Source organism: Buteo buteo, chromosome 1 (genome assembly GCF_964188355.1).
Source record: "Buteo buteo chromosome 1, bButBut1.hap1.1, whole genome shotgun sequence".
Classification (NCBI taxonomy): Eukaryota; Metazoa; Chordata; class Aves; order Accipitriformes; family Accipitridae; genus Buteo; species Buteo buteo.
Genome location: NC_134171.1, coordinates 18,653,806 through 18,674,251, shown reverse-complemented (window position 1 = coordinate 18,674,251; position 20,446 = coordinate 18,653,806). Strand labels below are relative to the sequence as shown.

Sequence of the window (20,446 nt, the reverse complement as noted above, 5' to 3'; positions counted from 1 at the left end):
TATATTCCTAGCCATCCTCTGCCAAATATCAATTACACAGCGGAAGAGAAAGTTGGAATCTTAGAAAATTTTACTTCAGACGGAAATGTCATAATATATTTTTATCAAAATCATCAGACCAGGGCCAAAATCTAATTCTCAAAAACTGAGCATAGCACTATTGTTCTTTCAGTGGTGTTTCACATTTGTTTGCTTTTTAAGCCCAGTTGTTTTTCTTCCCAAGAACCAGGTTCAAAAACCAACCCATCCAAATTTACAATCTGGGCAGCTAAAGCATTTTCTTACCATCTTAAATAAAAATAAAATTCCTGAGGTTGGGGAGATTTTAAACATCTTTCATATCCAGTGTGAGTACTGTATCACCAGGGAGGGTTATGAAACCATCATTAACATGTATATTAAAAAATCTGTGTTTAATTTCCAATTTATATGATAATTCCTATTTATTTTTAAAAAACAGTGGGTGCCACTGTGTTCTCTAAAGAACCTAACTTCTTGGTGCATATTTTTTTTCCCTGAAAAAGTAGTAAGTTAGGAGTAACTCTCAGAATTACATTTCCAGAATTTGCACCCTAATTTCTGTCAAGTCCCAGATCAGCAGCTATACTAAAAGTGGATTATTCTTCAAGTCATTGCCCTTGAACAGGAAAATCAAGACTTTGAGACAGAGCAGCTAGTTTTTCTCTTACACCTGAACTGCCAAAATACTGGATACTGGGCTTCCAGTATGGGGAACCCGTACAAAATAAACGTCCCTCGTTTTTTGTCACTTTTTCTGAAGAACTTGATTCATCACTGACAATCGGGCTGTGTTGGTGAGAGTGAAGCCAGGATGCTCTGTCTGGCATTTGTGAGATGACATCTGAGTACCGCACCCAGTTTCAGCCTCGCCAGTAGAAGACAGACACTGACATGCTGTGCTGAGTCCAGCCAGGGCCACCAAGATGGGAGGGCTGGAGTAGGTGACATCTGGGGAGAGTCTGCAAGAACTGCATTTGTTCAGCCTTCAGAAGAGAGGGCAAAGGGGGGATCTTACTGCTGCCTACAACTGCCTAAAGGGAGTGTATAGACAGAGCGAGACTCTTCTCAGTTATAAGTTGAGACGCAACAAACAAGTTGGAAAATGGGAACTTCCAATTAGATATAAAGTAGGTTCGTGGGGCCTGATGGTTTTTCAGGTTTTTTCGTTCTTTTTACTATGAGGGTGTGGCAGGTTGCCTGGGTTGTCAATTCTCATAATGCCTTGCCCATTTTCTTTTATCTTCTACAGAATCTATGCTGTGAACGTTATTAAGAAGATGTCCAGAAAGGAAATATCACAGCCACATTTTATGGAAATGAGAGTTTCTTCTCAGAAACATCAAGACGACTCTAGAGCTAACATATTAGCAGGAAATCAGAAGATCACAGTGGTATCATCAACCTTAAATGAAGCAATTTGCTTCAGATAATCTGAGTTAACATCTAATTCCCTTTGCTTTGCAAAGACTAGAAGAACATACAGTAAGATGTTTTCCAAAATATTCCACCTCCTCAGACAGGGAAGTATTTAGGGGGAGTGAGAGAATGGTGAGTTTCCATTCAGGAACATAAAATATGTAATCGGGTCATGTTCTGTGAGATTTGTTAACTGCCTTTGAAACAGCTTACTAGAACTGCTGTATGGGATGGTTATCAATCATTGCATTTAAAAAAAAAAAAGTCTTTGCAATTTATATTGAAATTGATGCAATTAATGTTGTTACACAAAACAAATCTTGAATTTACAACGTGTTCTAATGCAGGTTTCTTTACTCTTTGTACCTTCACCTACCTCTTCCATAAGTTTGGTTAACATCTTTAACATTATGCTCAATTACTGGGCAATTACAGAAAAAATGATGAAATTAGAACTAATATTGAATTCTGTTTATGACAATTTTCCATAAGTATATACAAATTTTTGGTTCCTGGACCTTAGGCTAATCTCCCAATAGTTGCTAAATTCCTTCATAGAATCATAGAATCATTTAAGCTGGAAAAGACGTTTAAGATCATTGAGTCCAACTGTAAACCTAACACTGCCAAGTCCACCACTAAAGCATGTCCCTAAGTGCCACATCTACATATCTTAAATACCTCCAGGGATGGTGACTCCACCACTTCCCTGGGCAGCCTGTTCGAGTGCTTGACAACCCTTTCAGTGAAGAAATTTTTCCTAATGTCCAACCTAAACCTCTCCTGGCGCAACTTGAGGCCTTTTCCTCTCTTCCTATCACTTGTTACTTGGGAAAAGAGACTGACACCCACCTCACTACAACCTCCTTCCAGGTAGTTCACTTCATAATTTCTTTTGTTGGCAAAGTGATGCTTCCTATACCTATCACTTATCAACTGCTTCCTTAATTTTCTTGAACAATGAAATAAAAATGGTAAAATTCTTGCCATCATCCTACTCTAAGTGTAATGTCCAAGGCTAGATGGAAGGCTACGGTTCAGATCTTCTTCTTGCCTAAGCTTCTGGAAAGGCACAGTGGCCTGATCTAGTTACATAAATGCTGTGCTAGAATGCACCCAACTCACCTCGCGAACTCACTTGTCATTCTGATACTCACATATATACCTCATACAATATAAAGTGCTATTCCTTATAGGAACGTAGGTAGCATTTACAAGTCAGAGAAATGTATTTCTCAGTACTTTCAACTGTAGTGGGATCATAAGGATTTCAGATTAGGGGTTTGGTGGGGTTTTTTTCCCTTTTTTTTTCCCTGGGACCACCAATAAAGGAGGTATCTGTAGTATTTATGCTATCACAATAAACTATATGTCACAGATATGATTTGGACTTTGTGGCAATGCTATGGCCTTTATGATTTATTTTTTTTTATTATCTCCCAAAAGAGAAAGACTTTAAAGGGCGGATCTACTATTTTATGCATTTTAGACATAATTCAGGATCCTTACCTTGAAAATACACACCAAGACATAAATATTAGCTTAGATAAAGATTAGCATCCTAATTCAGTTTCTGACTGGAGCTATCTCACAATATATAGGTATACTTATTACATTCTAAAATACTGCCCTGACACTAGAAAATTCACAATGATGTTGTTATTTTTACTACCAAAGTTCCTTTCTGTAGCTGTATAAATTTTCAAACATAAAAGATCATGCGGAAAAATACAGGCTTCTCCTTGTAGTCAAGCCTCTTTTAGACCATGAATAATGATGGGACCAGTTCTGAATGGAAACTCATAAAACATCAATTAAACCAAGTAACAAAGCTACTTTGAGAAGCCCTTGCATGTTTTTGAACATAACAGGTTTGAACAGGATTTCACTGCAGGGAGGAACAGTATCACAAACATGGTTAAATTAAAAAAAAAAAAAAAAACCAAACAAAATTTCTAAATATCATATTAAGTAGGCCAAACTCTTGGGCATTCTGCTAAATCTTTGAAAAAATGTCCTCCTAACTGATTTGTGTGCAGGGTTGCGGGCAGCAGAATGAAGCGGAGTCCCTCACAGGAAGACAGAAACACAAAGGGCTTCCTGTCCAGTCCCCTCTTGCTGGGGATACAACATCACATTGTCCCCTTTGTAATCACAGAGCACTCCATTTTCAAAGTAGTACAACTAGAAAGTTCACCTTTCTTTTAACACTGGCAGCTTCAGTTAATAAAAAGTATTTCAATGGCAATTACATGAAAACCTCATATAATGGCCTAATACTTCCCTATTTTTATTGATGCCACACAAGATGGCAATTACATTTTTTCACAGCTGCATCACCCTGGCAGCTCCATAGTCTTTCTGGAACCCACTAGTGTGTGTTCCTCTGTCTTTGTTGGTTGTTTATAAGTGATGAGTCCTCAGCTTACAGCAGGGATTATAGCTTTTCAGTGCACGACCTTACATTTCCTACTATACAAGTTCATCACAGTCTTCAGGTCGTTCAGCTCTTTCAGTCCACTAAGCTGATCTACCACTCTGAACAGAAAGTCGAAAAGTCACTGCTTTCGTTTGTCTTGAAACTCACATATTTCCACATTTAGAAGGCATAAGAATTCAAAACCTGCCCATGAACTTCAGGGTCACTATCTCCAGGAAAGTGAGTATCTGTCTTTAAGAAAAGACTTATTTTACCACAGAAGAAAACCGTGTAAGAAAAGTAGTCACACAAGTACAAAAATATATGCTAGCAAAACTAGATAATAGCATGATTTTTCTTTTTTTCTTTTATGTAAGCAAACAAAAGGCAAACTCTTAGAACGAAGGCAAAATGATTTTTTTCACATGAAACAATGAAATGTTTAAAATAGCCTGACATTCAAATATTAAACTCAGAGTGCCACAAAAAAATAGTTATAATGCCTTGTATTCAACTCCATTTCAATGTTTTAGATTTCATATAGGGCAATTTTAGGATGCTTAAGATACATTAAAGTATTTTGCCAAAACAAATGGTAAGTGTTGGTTTTATGCAGAGTCCTGAAGCAGCTACAAAAGTGCTTAGGAAAAAGATACCAGATACAACAAAAGGACACTGTATTGACAAAGCATTATCAGAATATGTATACATGAAGGAAGAAAATACTTACAGGTTTTTTATGTCTACTGCTCCTCGGAATGCCTTCCTTGGTATTGCTTGAATCTGATTTTCACTAAGATCACTAAGAAAAAAAAAATTAAATCAAACTTAAAAGCTGCCATATATATTTCTTGCTGTGTATAACAAAAAGAACATATAAGAAAATAATTTCAGCCATTACAGTTCAGTCAATGTTTTCAATGAAGCTTATTTTATTACCTTAACTGAGCTGTAATTGAAGAAAAAGAAGTAGCAATAATAGTCAAATTAGTTTATCTGTGTTGCACTAAGTAGAACCTTTACAAAACAAGAATATATATGCCAAATAAAAAGCAGAAGCATAACATAATTTAACAATGAAGGCCAAACTGATTTTATTTTTAACTGAGTGATTTCACTTTTCAACTCATTCCAAACCCATGACATCGAATGTTTGATAGTATGTTCAGCCTTATGCAATGAAGACTGAAAACCAGCAAAAAGAACAAGTAGCAAGCTGTTGAGAAACAACTATCAAGCTGTGTAATGTCTGAGATCAAAATATTTCTGAATTTTGTATCAGAGTGGCAAGCACCATATATTTTAAAAGAAGGCGTTAAAAACCATCCTGCAGCAGACATCTAATGCCCCTCCCCCAAATCCCTGCATGACCAGCTGTACCTCACTATCTGAAACTAGTATCTTTTCCAAAAGATAAATTTTATTGAAATTCTTATAAAATTCTTGTTCAGTAGTATTTTTTGCTACCAGTATAAACAAACAGCCCTTTTTCTGAAATTTAGAAATATTTTTGGCCTTCACAGTTCCATATTGGAAATAAAATCTAGAGAACTGAAGTAAAAACAGGAACAGAGGAGACAGCAAAAAAAAGAAAACAAAACCAAACTAGAATCCAGGGCTTTTTTTTTATGCTATATGCCATACATGTACGCCATTCATAATATGTATATATGCACCACAATATATTAAAGTCGTTATTGCTACATCTACACCATGTGCAGTTTGGAGGTTTCACTTCAGACAGTAGTTTGGTACTCTGGACCAAACATACCTACCACACATGTGGTTCACAAACGCCTGAAGGCCTTCAAAGGGACCCATCTACCTCAGTGGCTTAAAATTATGAAATTAGACCTTTTTTTGGAGGCCTTCAGAGATGTATCTATTTATAGACAATATAGGGAACACAAGAAATTACATGAATAGGCTTTCTCGAGCATCTGAATAGAATTTAGAAGCAAATCAGATGCATACAGGCTGTCTCTATACCAGGATTTTCAGTCCGTTTGCAAAGCAGTTTTGTGGTGGCTAACTAGATTTCATTTGGCTAAAACCAAATTGGGAGCTTCACTCTGAAAGCACATCAAATGCAATCCAACCCCTAACAGGAGAAGTAAAGTTTCGCAGTGTCTTGCTTTTTAGAGACATCGTTAGATTACCTTTTCAGAGACAGCTTTTAGGAGAAACATTGCAAAATGGTGCATAGAAATAAGAGATCTAGCTCAGGTGAAGTGAACAAGCAAAAATCATTTAGTTGATTAGATAAAAACAGTCATGTTTTTGAGATATTCTTTCCCTAAAACGTAACCTAGCATGAGCTTATATTTCCAGTAATTAGTAATCACTCCTGAAGATTTCTTTCAGATTTATGAACTTCAAAAAAATAACATGAGGACTTTATAAAATCCCACACTGCCTGACTTCAAGAAAATTTACATCAATATTATTATTTTGAAGATGATTCTACATGGATTGACAGCAACTTTGTTTTTTCCAATTCACTGTTAATTTATGAAAAATCAGATTCTATTTACTAAATCTTTCATAGTTTGTGCATCTAACTGCACTGTAACATCTTGCAAAGCGTATTTAAAACTAGACTCAATTTTACTATTATTAACCGTGTGTGAAAAAAGAGAATCTGTGAGCTGTGATTTAATTTTCAAGCCACCTAAGTAATCTTGAAATGGGATATGACTGCACTGCTCTGACAATAAATTCAATGGCAATGAATGAAAAAGCAGCCTTCAGCATTTGTTACGGTAACATGATTTAACAGCCTACCTCCTTTAAAAAAAATCCATTATAAGTACAAACAGCAAATATCTATATTTACACTTCTGTTTAATTGACTAATACATTTTACCTATATAAAAATTGTGCATAAAGTGGTTAAGTTAGCAGTAGTGATTTATATCGTGATCAATGATTAGTTTATAATACAGATACATGTAAATACCTATGTAAACCACTGCCATATTCATAAATATATATTGCAGGAAGTAATGGGTAATGGTGCATTAAGCTTTTTATGACAGTTAATAGAGTATCATCATTCACCATTTTGAATAATTAAAAAAAGTGGAAGACATCAAGATTGAGACAATATGTAAATTATTTTAAAAAATCTAATCAAAAATATCAATGGTTAAAATCTTTCTTTCCTTGAATAAATGTAAATCTTAGCACAAATGCAAGGACTTACAAGTGACAGCTATCCAGCCAGGTTCCTCAATAAACAATACACTGAGGTTGTATGTGTGCATGCGTATGTGTGTGTATGCATGTGCAGAAGACAGCAGACTAACTAATGGCATGTTAGACTTACTGCTGGGTCCACACATTCAACACCACTTCCATGTAGCACAGGCTTATGTAGACTGAAGTACAGTGTTCCCTGCTCATTTTAGCACATTTGAAATGTAAACTACTTGATGGCAAAGGTTCCCAACCTTGCTGGGCAAGGCACAGTTTAAAGCATCCCTCTAGATATGGAGAGCTAAGTAAGGTTGGCAAATGTCATTTTGCAACGCATCTGCTGGTTTGTGAAACTTTCTTGGAACTGTGTAACAAAAGTGTAAGTTATTCATTCATTTCTTCACTGCAAAATTCTACCTCATAAAAAATAAGATTTTCAACGCACAATTTATACCTACTTATAGCAGGAAAGTTTTTAGCAATTATTTATTGATTGCTTCAAGTTTTCATCTGCTCAGTCTAAAAAGGTTTCCTTATAAAAACCTTGAGGGGCTTAAACAAACATTCAGCTTTTTCTTCTTGTATAAATTACACCTACATTTTGCACTGCAGTCCTAGGACTCAGAAAGATGCTGTGTGGTCTTTTTTTTTATGATGTTTTAAGTCATTCCACTACAATTCTTAGATTGCTCACAAAAAAGGTCATAAGCAGCACAGGGTGCACTGTGACTTTCTGGGGAAATGGGGCAAAAATCTACTTTGTACACAAAACCAGACAATTTTGCAGGCCATTACATTATGTTGATTTGATTTTGCAGCTTATATTCTGCAGTGAAGGTGCAAACCTCCTTTTCAGCCTGATGGTCATTGTTTTCCTACACTAATAACTATGTGAACTTCACCTCCCATTTCAAAAAGAGGCAGCATTTGAATACCGAGCATAATTTATGATAGCACTTGGTACCCCTAAAATGAAAAAGGCTCTAAGCATTGCAATAAAATTTAAGCCACTAAACAACAGAACAACCTACTTGTACAAGAACAAATCTGTATTTTTGAAAGAAAAGGCATGAACCTGCCTTCACATTTGAAACCAGCAATCTGACCAAGATACTTTCACTGGAACAAATTATTCTCCATCATTATTACAGCCCAAGACCTTACATCAAAATCCAGCATACCTCCGGAACAAGAGAATTGATTAAAAAATGCTTTATATACAGCTAGAATGAAAAAACCCAAGGCTATCCTACACATTTATTTTTTAAATAAAGCACAATAGTCTAGTAAGATGGCTTGATGAATTCATCTTTATGCAGATTCTAGTTGTCCTACAGGCCTCTTCCAGCTAAATTGTTCTTGACTCTATTATATCATTCCTAGAGAGCTATATTCCAAATTATGAAGTCTGAAGTGGAGTACCTTAGACATTGACCCTTCAAGAAAATTCCTTAGTGCAACTTTGTGGGCTTCATTCATTCCATTCCCTGGCCGGCAGAGCACCTCCAGCCACCCGGCCTCCACGGCCAGCACCTCCCTACCCATACATGACCTAACCAGTGCTCGGGGCCAGAACTGCCATACATCACGTCAGTCTCTCCTAGCGTGAGATGTCCTCCAGGAGAGCTCTCAGGCTCGTTTCCTCAAGCCAAAAGGCGGTGTTAAATAGCACATTTGCACACAAAAAGCCATCTGGGCAAGTTAGGCTGGGCAAGTTAGGCTGGCTCAAGAGGCTCTTCTCCGAGAAGGCCCAGATGAGCACCTGTGCTGCTCTAGAGGCAACTGCACCATACTGTTTGCAGGGGTTTGCTTCAGATATGTTTAAGCTGTGCATATGTCAAGCATTCTTCCCAGTTGTAACATTCTGGCTGCAACCCCATTTTCTCAAAAGCAAAACAAGACAACCAAATCCATATACCAAACAAAGCCGAATCCCACTCTACATGAAGATACACAGAGGAGAATGCACAAAGATTTCTGAATTTTTGCCCAACTATAGTGATTCTTTGAAAAACTTGCACACTTTTTCTTCCCCCCACAGAAGGTGTTTCTAAATCAGAGACGAAATATGTTGCACCTAAATAACTTTCTTTTCAAATTAACATAGTCTAAGTATTCAAGCTCCGCAATAAAAACAGAGAAATACTATAGCCTCTCTAAGATCTGTGATCAAGTATGTCCTGGAATTATTGTGCTTACATAAAATATAATTTCTTTTTAAACAAACCGGGTCAAGGCAATTTACATGCAATGTATACTGATAATCACCTATGCCTCAGCTTTTAAACTGATTTCCAAAGATTAAGGATTTAATTCTGATATTTTCAATGACACTACAGTAGAACTTGTCTAATTTGAAATTATGCCTGAAAATGTAGATTTCTGTATTTCACAAACCAATGAAATAGGAAAAAAATAAAAATAAAAAAAAAACAAAACCAAACATCAAACCTCCTCCCTGCCCTCCCCGCTTCCCCCAATCAGCTTCATTTTATGTATTCAGTTAATTATTTTTTTTGCTCCAGAATACATTAGTAATCATAGCGCATTATGCTTTGTGGAAATAGCAGAAAGACCTTGCCAAAACCTTGCTACTACTGAATCCTTCCTAAGAACAGGATGGAAATGGTACATTTCTATTTATCGTATTTACTGGTTAGCAGATAGAAGTGTATCAGGAAAAACAAACCCAACCTAGAAACATGCTAACATTTGAAATTCATAGCAATAGCATATAATAACCTATTCCCACAGAAAACCTCAAAAACTTATATATGCTGTTGCTTTTTTATCTGAGGATAAAGCCCTCAGATAACCTGATATTAATGAGCCTGACAGAGTGCTTCAGCTCTTAAAAAATGCAGACAGTACTGCATTGCAGCTATTTTATTACTCACCATGTATGGTTCCCAGTTGAATATCCCATTTACCCTTAAAAGGAATGCTAAATTTTTAATTATATAAATTGAAACACCACATATAATATCTATATCATACGCTGTTAAGGCTGTATCACAGTTTTCTTGTGTGGCTAAAACCATTGTTCGTTCTGAAACAATAAATCTTTTGAAGATGGCAAACCTGCTTGTAAATTTAATTACTTGTAATTTTATTTTCCTCTATGGTTTAACCTCCCTCTGTGTCTGACCAGCGATATCATAAATCTATACTGCCATTCTCTACTTTGTAAAACAGTGAGTACTGGGAATGAGTAATGTGTCCTGATTTTTAAAGGAAAAAGCAGAAATACTGAATCAAACTAAGTACTGAATACTTACTTATCAGTTTATTTACGCCAGTTCATAAAAACAGCTCAGAAGGTGGCTATTCCATGATCAGCAACTGTAATAATTATTTAAATATATCTGACACGAATAAAGTAAGCCTTGCTTAATACTTGTCTCTTACTGAAAAAAAATAGTTTTAACATTAGCTAACTATATTCTGCATGAAATCCCCCATCCCCATATAAGGTGGCAAACTATCATAGATAATGAGACTACAGGGCATTCAAAAAAGTAAACAGAATGAGAATTTCTTTAAATAATTTGTCTGAAAATCAAATATATGATTTTGGACATGGGGATTTTCACTTGGAATATGAAGGTGGTGAAAAAAATACACGCGTATTTTAGAATAGAATAGGATAGTTCAGTTGGAAGAGACCTACAACGATCATCTAGTCCAACCAGATGATTTTGGTGGAACAAGTAACAGCTTCTTTTTATGAACGTAAGTATTAATTAGATATTTATCTCAAAATAATACAACTAAACAATTCATTTATGAATATCAAATGGTCCTTTCCTTTTCTGCTGTTTTCACTATGATTTGCTTTTTCCTCAGTACTATTGAGTGTTCCTACAACACATCTGTATCTGAGTACGCCTTAAAAAGTACAGAAATTTAGGTGGCAGGGAGAAGACAAACACTATTTGTTCAATAAGGAGCTCCTTGCAGAGAGAGCCTGCGAAACGTGCTCCGGCACAGGCTACTCACCAGATTCTGGACTTCATTAAGATATCTGTGAGGTCCTGCATGGCCCGAGACACTTCTCCAGCCACAGTCATGAGGCATGCCATCTAAAACCTCGAACCTATTCCAGAGCAAGACCCAGGCTTGCAAGAGCTATTATTTATTCCCCTGGCTTTGGTGTTATGGAAAACGAAGTACTCCGCCTCACTGGGTGGCACTGAAGACACCAGCAGTAAATGCTGCGACATGACAGTGTAAGAGAGTGAGCAAGGGCCCCACGTTTCAGCTGTGTCTTGATACGTATCGAGAGAAGGTTGGAAAAGGATTATTTCACGTTATCGTTAACACTGGCAGCTGCCTCTATTTGCAAAAGCTGCTGCAGCAGCAGGCTTTCCAACGCACAGAGGACAGAATGAAATGGCAAAGTAGGTTTTTGGTGTTTCGCTGGATCTCTGATTTGGATTTCACTCCTAAAATGCCAGTTTTCCACTTTCTAAATTTGAATAATAAATACGTATTTCTACAAATATGTATTTCTACTCTGTATTAGGTGGTTTGCATTATCACAGAAAACTTTTGATCAGATTTTTTTTATTGCTCATGAACCTTCAGTTATCATCACACAACCATACTCTTAAATGCAAAGTTCCAGTATGACTAGGATTTTAATCTAAGACCTTTTCTGAATGCTACAGAGGCACGCTTTGTCAACCACTAGTTTTATTGTATTAGGATAAGGTATGTAAGCATGAAAATTATTTTCAGAACTATGTAACGAGAACCAAACCAAAGTACAAAGTCTTCAAGAATACAGATGTTATGGAACTACTACATTATGGTGTAAATGCAGGGAGAATATCCTGGAGAGATAGTTCCTCTAAAATTAATAGTTCAGGTGAACTGAACCTATTGAAGCATATTTGGAATTCCATCATGGTAGAAATATATCATATTGTAGCATGAGCTTACTAAACAAACATGAATGTTTTAATCTGTAACACAACAGGTTTTTATCCCAGGTTCAGCAAATACATTAATATATACAAACAAGTAAGTACCTTTCCCATCAGTCAAATGAGGATTAGCCAGTTAATTGTTACAATCCTGACATATGTTTGGCTTTATAGAGTTACTGTATAACAAGTTACAGTACTGCATCATTTATTTATGAAGACAGTCTTATACCCAAATGGCTTCTCATGTCCTTTTAGCAAAGCGTAGCTTTTTGGCAGGTCTACAGATCAATTAAGACAGACAGAATAAGGAAATGTTTTGAGAAATGTATACATAACAATTCAGTCTAAACTCTTGTCCTGGAAAAAAACAAACAAACAAAACAAAACCAAGAACTCTACTGTACCATTATTCTTTAACTATGAAATAAACAATTTAGCCTCCTATTAATTGCAATGATTTTTTTTCTGTTCTTCAGTAAAATATCCAATGCAGCTATTCCTCTTCACAATGAAGATACAAAAGGAGTCCAACACTATCAGCAGTAGCCGATATGTCTCTAGGAACGTATTTATCTCCTTGTGAAGATCAGAAATATGAATTATAAATTCTAGAATTAGCTCTGTAAATCATTATCGCTGGTCATGCCATCATTCCAATCTGCTTCCCATAAGAGGAATAAAATTTCATGTCTGAGAAAGGTACTATTAGCCTCCTTTTACAGATGGAGAAACCAAGGTAGTATCTCTCAGTAGTAGTATGTATCAGCACCATACTGAGGAGCACAAAGCAGATGAGAAAAATTTAGATCTCAGAATTGCAGGTTCCCTCTGCATCACTAATTTCCATTTGCTCTGTTGACTCCCTAGAGATTCAGATGCTGTGCTTAGTAGACAATCTATTCTCATGCTAAACCAGGATCACCCCCTATGCCATGGTGTTCTACATTGCCCAAATAAATATTTCATATTTCACAACATAAGGCAATCATCATTGCAATATGGACAGAATTATGTGAGTCACAGCAATTCCTGTTTTAAGGAATTAATCTTCCACTTCTGTAAGGACACTCAGACTGAAGTTCCTTGCTCACTTTCATCTCTCACTTTTTAATGATACCACTTTTAATGATATATCACTGAAGTTTCTTTCATTCTTAATGCTTCAGGTTTTTTAAATGTTATCCATTTATACATCTGTAATTGAATCAAAATGTACTTCTTACTATAGCTTTTGGTATATTAGTATTTGTATTATTTAAGCAGCAGATATTTTAATCCATTTTATCTATTTATTTATTTATTAAAGCAGAGGTGGAGATCATTTACGCATACAGTATAGAACGTATACAGAATGAAGTACACAATAGGAGTACTGCTAGCCTGGTGACCTCCACAGTTTATCAGTACCTTCAACCTTAACATTTAGGGTAAGTCATCAAAAATTTAAACGATGACAATAAGTGCTAATCTTTTTTTGTTTGAGAAACAGCCTGACTCCTCATACCTATCCAGTATAATATGATATTGACTCGTCTATAAATCTGAGTATTAGTAATTGGTAATTTCTGCAGAATGCATATAGCACAGAGTGCAAGTACTAGGCCTTCTTACTTTTTAATAGGATCACATTCTGGGTTTGGAATAAGCCAAAACCTCCAATCTCAGTCTTGGCATGAAAGTTCATCACAGGCTGCAAAATCAATTCTACTCTACAATGTCTCCAAAAGTGCACTTAAGTCAATTTGTATACTCTGGTACCAGCTGAAAATAATTGCTTAAGGGGATTCACCATTTATTCTTTATTGTGCTAGAGTGTCCTAGTGTGGCAAATGCTAATTGTAAAATAAAATAGGAGTATTAGGACCACACAAGCATTTTACTGGAGTCTTAGAAATTATTTTTGAAAAATAAAGCAGTCTTTATTAGTCTGTTCCACTAAATTAATATGTAATTCTCTTTTGTTTAGGACTAAAAAAAAAGAAATAATTACACGTTGTAGCTTCTATAGAAAGGACCACCCACAATTTCAAAGAGAGAGAATTGCAATACTACTTCAAATTTGGCTTCAACGTAATCCTTTTGATAGAAAGAGATCCTTGAAAGAAAAACTTGAAGCTCTTAAGAACACCCATGCCCCCTCAAAGAAAAACTTGCCAATTCTTTATTCTCCATAGAGTCTCAAATTGGTCAAGCTGAAGGAAGGTACTGAGCAACATTTACTGACTACTGCTTGTCATGCATTTCTAATGGCAGTACCGTTGCCCTAACAGTGCCCGAGACAGCAGCATAGCTGTGAAGTGTGAGGGTATCACTGACCTACAACCCTACTCGGAGCTTGCAGAGTGGGAGTTGACTTTAAGCCATATGAATGCATATCTTGCATTTAATGCTTCAAAAATGATAATTTAGTCCAGCCATTACCTTGTAAAGCATATAATGGGTTTTGTTCATACATTTTCCCTCCTTTTTATTTAACCAGGTTAGAATTGAAGGCAAAATAGAAAATAACTTCAACCTTTATGTGTTATTATTTCACACAAGGCTACAAAAGACCATTTCTTTGGAAGGGAAGAGTGAAGATTCTGCTATTTTAATTCCACCAGTCCCTGAAAGGTGATTTGGTGATTAATTTTTAATCAACTATTACACTTGATAGACTTGAAAATGCACTACAAGTTAAGGACTTAAAAAGGATAAAGCAAGATGCTGCCAGGTAACTTTCACTTCTTCTGGTACGTTACACACTCAGCATATGCATGGCTGAAACATCCATTTGGCTTGATTTGGAGATCTGCTCACATTAAGAATAGATGAGATGGCATACTTAATTTTCCAAAAGACCTCTTCAACAGTGTCTGAAAAATCTATCACTACTTTTCCCTGTAACAAAACTTCATTTTTAGAGGGAGTTTGCAGCTGTCAACATGTCTTTAATATTTAATATTGTTTCACCTGCTTTGGAACTGAAACCGTAAGCACTTTTAGGAACTGATTGAAAAGTTGTCTGGTATGTTGTCTAGTTTCACTACACAGTCTATAACCCTGTATACTCACTTCTGAAATATCACTCAGCAAACCATGGCAATTTCTCTCTTTGTTCAAAACGGAGCAGAGCGGATTCCTGATCCAGCCCCATTATGCATAGCTGCTATTCCAGTATGGGCAAGTAATAATTAGATCCCTGGACACAGACATTTTTCATCAAGTATAGGCCCAAACTGTTAGTCTAATAATAAGCTGAGTACTCCAAGTGTTTCCTAACAGTGAAACTAACCTTGAACAGCTTGTCAAGGGATAGCCAAAATTTGGAGAGTAAACTAGAAATGATCTTGCAGATCATTAATGTTGAATGGCACTGTGCTCACTCTTCCTTCACTTGAGTTGAATGATGCAATTTGGGGATTGTCTCTTGAGATGGGATGATTGCTTAACAAGACAGATTTATTGTACAGTCTTAGCTTTATACAATATGTGTGTAGTCACATAATATATGTGAAGCACTGACGCTTCAGGCTTTGAGGCTGTTGCCAGTCCGTGCCAAAAAGTGCACTAAGATCAGCAAAAGAAACCAAAGCAAATTATAAAAGGATTACCATGGATGATTAAAAAAAATTGACAATAGCTAAGCTACCATCCTAATTACTGCTTATCAAGATGACCAATATTATATCGTTGTTTTCCTGGGCTTCACCCATCTGCTTGTAACCATCTTTCATTTCTTATACTGTAATATTTTTCACAGAAACTCTTTGTTTTGTTTTATGCTGTGTTGATTTTTTTTCCCCACTTTGTGTTTGTACAGTGCCTACCACTGTTGGGTTTCTATCCCAAAGAACTAGGACTTTCAGCTGTTGTGTGAGTAAACCAATAACGGAAAGGATGATAGAAACACGTGTATTCGTATCATCCCCCACTTCTCTGATAATGAAATAGAAATTAGTAAGAACAAGCTCAATTATTTAGCTTGAGTAACTGGACAGGTTTTTTGGACTGGATTTTTTGTTTATTCTTTCTTGTGTGTTGTGTATGTGCCGGTCAATAAAAGTCAATTAAAAGTTCTTAGGAGAAAAAGGAAAAGAAATTGTTGGGAAACTTCAGGGCAATTACTGAGATGAATATTCAAGTATTCTGGAACTGAAACTTCTCATTGATTAGGATTAAATGAATTTAATACTCTAGAGCTGAGCATCTCAGAAGTCCGAAGTCTCCCAGCATTCTAGTTTCTGTTCAAGGGCTCCAGGCTTCCCTTTCTTCTTGAACCTGGCTCCTCTTTCCATGGCTTTTCAAGCCACTGCCCCCAAACTCCTTTCACCACAATCTATTTGCTCTCAATGCCATGCAAAGAATCAGAATTTCAAGAGATGGATTCCTTTTGCAAAAGGAGCTGAGAATATGGCAGAGGCACTACAGTTGTTCTATAAAACAAGAACGGTGTACCCTAGCTGAACACAGGGGCCATTTAGAATTGAAAACCCTTGTAAAAATGGTAAGAACAAGAACATACATAAGCAATGAAAAGGAAACTGCTAATTCCAGAATGAACTGATCACAACCAATTTCCTCATTAATAGCAATCTAAAAAGAACAACCCGGGACAAAAACCTGGATCAGAGTGCTCCCAAGTGTAAGAATGTGCAAAATCCCATTGCGTATTGTAGCCCTGGCTGTATGCTATTGCCACAATACCAGTACGCAAATTACATTTAAATGTTCTACAGAAACTCATCCATAAAATACTCCATGCAAACCTGAATTTAGTATCATTTAAAGAAAAGCTTAAATTGTGTTTCTACTTCTGCCATATTTCTCTTCCCCCCCCTCAAAGTTACAAAATAGTTCAGCTGCTTGCCCTAGTAATAATTTTCATTCAGACATTTTTTAAGCTTCAAGTCCACAAATCTCAGATTTTCTGTTCCAGAACTGCACTTTTCCACTGACACCATCAAAGAGTGGTTGCTCTTAATTGCACTTTAAAAACTCATCTCCCCTCCTTCCTTCAGACTTTTTTCCTCTGTCTGTAGGTTTTCAAGTCTTTTTTCCAAATTGCTTTCGTGCAAAATTCTTTCCCTTCAGCCATTTTCCAGAGTCTTCTAAGTAGCTGATGGAGCTTCTGCTCAAGTAAATATCAAGAAAATCCTACTAAGAAGCCCAAACAATTAGGATTAAAAGTGATTGTGTCTGTGGTGTGGTGGGATCTTTTTGTTGTATGAGGGTTTTTTTAATTCAGGAGGAGGATCATTTTCATTTGCTCTTTGGGGGCACAAAGGCAGGTGGATGGGATGGATATCAGTTAAGTAATTGCAGTCGAATGGGAGTGCAGCATACCTAGGATGAATAAGGGTGACACTGACATCTCCATTCACAAGCTATTATACACTCTTGTAAGTAAGTAAACAGATGACTTCAGGACGGAGAAGTCTAGGTAACCATACAGAGACTGAGGACAGTTACAGTAATGGAAAGAAAGAGCTATTAAATGTACTTAAACAACCCCCAACGAACAATGCATAAGGTTCCCTATTGCTTGAGGACTAATTCTGAAATATACCATGAAACATTTAAAGACTTAAACTGATTGCATTTTGTTTAAAGTATATATTTTAAAAATTGGGATTTAAGAAATAAGCCTAAATATAAGTACACATGACATTGCACTCATACCAATAATAGTCATTAAGGGGAAACCCAACATCTCGGCACTATACAGCCAGGCTTTCTGCTAAAGCAGTCTGTGTAAATCCATTCATACTTCTAAAGAATTCAGTAACAGTTTCACCAGCTCAGAAATCCTAGGACATGTATCTTACAACAGCAAGTGCATGTATGTGTACTCACTCTTTTAGCTGAGTAAGAACAGATCTCCTCTGAGAACGGGACCAGTTCAGAGCTCAGAGGTGATTGAATTTAGATGATATTTACACAGATAGCTGAGAAGGTGTGAGGATTTGCTTCTACACAGGCTCCACTGCATTTGCTATCTATTGCCATATGGCTAATTCCCTCTCATGCTTATTCTTCTATTGCAGTTCATATTACAGTATACCGTTTTACAGACCTGCAGCTTCCAACATCTGTAGCAAAGGTCCCAGAAATTGATTTAGAGGCTGAAATACAAGCATACCCAATCCTGCTTCTACACAAGGCTATATATCTTTGTTGGAAGACAGACACATGGTCCCCATATGCACTGGTGATAACACAAGCCTGCCAGGCACAGATGTACTTATAGCTCCAGAGAGATGCAATCTAATGATGGATAGGAATAACCCAATCATACGAACATTTGTATTTGTAAACCCTACCTAGTGCTACAGACAATATGTCTACATTTCAGTGCCACATTTCTTCAAGGATATCAAGATGTTCCTAAGGTATGACAAGCATATGATGAAACTTAATGGTATGTAAGATAGAGAGACTGCTTTCTGAAGCACAACTTAATAGTTGGAAGTTTTAAAAATTAATTGCTCTTCTGGCAAACCCAAAGAAAATTAAATTAAATTAGATACTGGAACTTTTTCATTAGAAGGCTCTGGCAAAATAAAGTTAATAGATGGAAAGCTTTTTGCAATTAAAAGTGACAGGTGCATTGCTTTCTCTAAGCTTTTAAATCACATCTGTCAAAAGGCCTCCCGAAATGCATTTTTTAAGCCCCTTCCAATCTACTCAACTTTTATGAATCAAAATAGTGTAGAATTATTGAAGATATATCACTTAAGAAAGTCACAGCTTTATGGCAGTAAAGAGCTAAAATTTCTATAGAGTTATACATCTAACATATTTAGGACAATGTATTAAATCACAGAGTAACTCTGTATCCCACTCCCATTCTCTTTCACTTAATTTGTTAGCATGATTTCCTGCTTTAATTCTTAACCAGTACATGAGAAACACACAATTTGATTTGCCTAATTTAAAACCAAGATGTTTACAGTAAATTCACATCAGTCACAACTTTGTTTGAATTATCTATTCTACATGTTTAAGGTGATTTGGAAGAGAGATGGACATAGTAAGTAGTTTCTATATACAACTACTATTTACCAATATTTATGCCTCCTTCAAAGAAACTTTTTCAAGACAGAAAGTGTCTGTCTTGAAAGCAGTCAGAAAAGTTTGAGTTCAGCTTCTGCTGTGCCTCTTACAGAGTGAAAAATTGTTTTCAGTGAACACATGTTCCAACAGTGTGAGCAAAACCACTTATTGCACATCTTTTCCCCCACCCCCAGACATGCCTGAGCCAATCCTTTACCTCTCATTCCTCACTCACAAAAACAGGGAGTAGTTAAACAGTGCTACTGGTTTTTGGCCTTAAAAGAAACACAACAAACTTCAAACTAAAAAGAAAAAAAACATCCCAAACTCCCCAATGAAAATTTCTAGCATATTTTGTTTTGGTTTGGTTTTCATTTTGTTTTATTTGGTTTTTAAACTAATAAATAGCCCTAAATTTGACAGGTTAGGAATGGAGTATATTTAAGGGAATGCTCCTCATCCCCACCAATTCTGAAAACAAACAAAAGCATTACTCTTCAAAGCTCTTAATTATCAACTAAATGAAAATCTATTACACTCTCATAAGATGGATTGTGACAACATTAAGTGTATAGGTTATGGTACAGCACCAGAGATGCAGGATGGAAAATTACACTAACACAGCTAAACATAACTGTTATTAAACTGCAAACATACAAATATTCTTATCCCAATTCAGGAAAGCACTGAAGCATGTACAGTTTGAAGTATGTGCTTAAATCCCATTGAATGCATTGTAACTACTCACAAGCTTAGTGTTAAACATGTGATCAAATATATCTTCGAATCACAAACTACTTACTGAAAAACAGCAGTGAACACATTTTAATTATAGGTCTCCCTAATTTAAGCATGTATGAACAAAGACAATATCCTCCTCAGATGGAGAGACAGAACAAGAAAGTAAGAAAATGTTTTCTTTTCAGTAATCACTCCATATTACCCCATAATGAACTATCATTGTGACACCACAAATAATAGTTAAGGCAACTGGACCATATACGAGTCCTTAAGAAAATTATCTTTTATACTTAACTCGGGGTTTTCTTTGGGGGGTGGGGGTTGATCTTGCCAAGTTCTCAGTTACCCTCTGTAAAAAAAATGGGGATTTTGATTTTGAAGTTGCAAAGTCCTCACATGCTTCTCCCTAGCATTCCTTATGATAACATTTAAAGGATTTTGCTCAGAAAAGGGAATCTCCTCCAGCTGCTGGCCAGGTAGAGGAAAGCTTTGGGGCAGAAGGTCAGTATTTCAGGAGGACTGACCATTCAAGATAATACTGTACTTCAAAATTTTGTGTCAGGTCTGCATCCCTGCAGAATAACACAGGAACTGTACTACCACGGACAGCATGGTAGAGGCAGGTCTTCTGGGAAGAATCAAAACCAGTTAAAATATACACTGGAAGAGCTACAAAAAATGCAGA

The 20,446-nt window shown here is 36.3% G+C and overlaps 1 protein-coding gene across 2 annotated transcripts in view; it reads right to left on the bottom strand.

Moving 5' to 3' along the window:
• The window catches only part of SLIT2 (slit guidance ligand 2), a 273,323-nt gene that overhangs the window by 111,275 nt on the left and 141,602 nt on the right, over positions 1-20,446 (bottom strand). For both annotated transcript variants that reach the window (XM_075023755.1, XM_075023766.1), the window contains exon 5: positions 4,587-4,658. In XM_075023755.1, the coding sequence (XP_074879856.1) occupies positions 4,587-4,658 (72 nt within the window). The remainder of the gene's footprint in view (positions 1-4,586; positions 4,659-20,446) is intronic.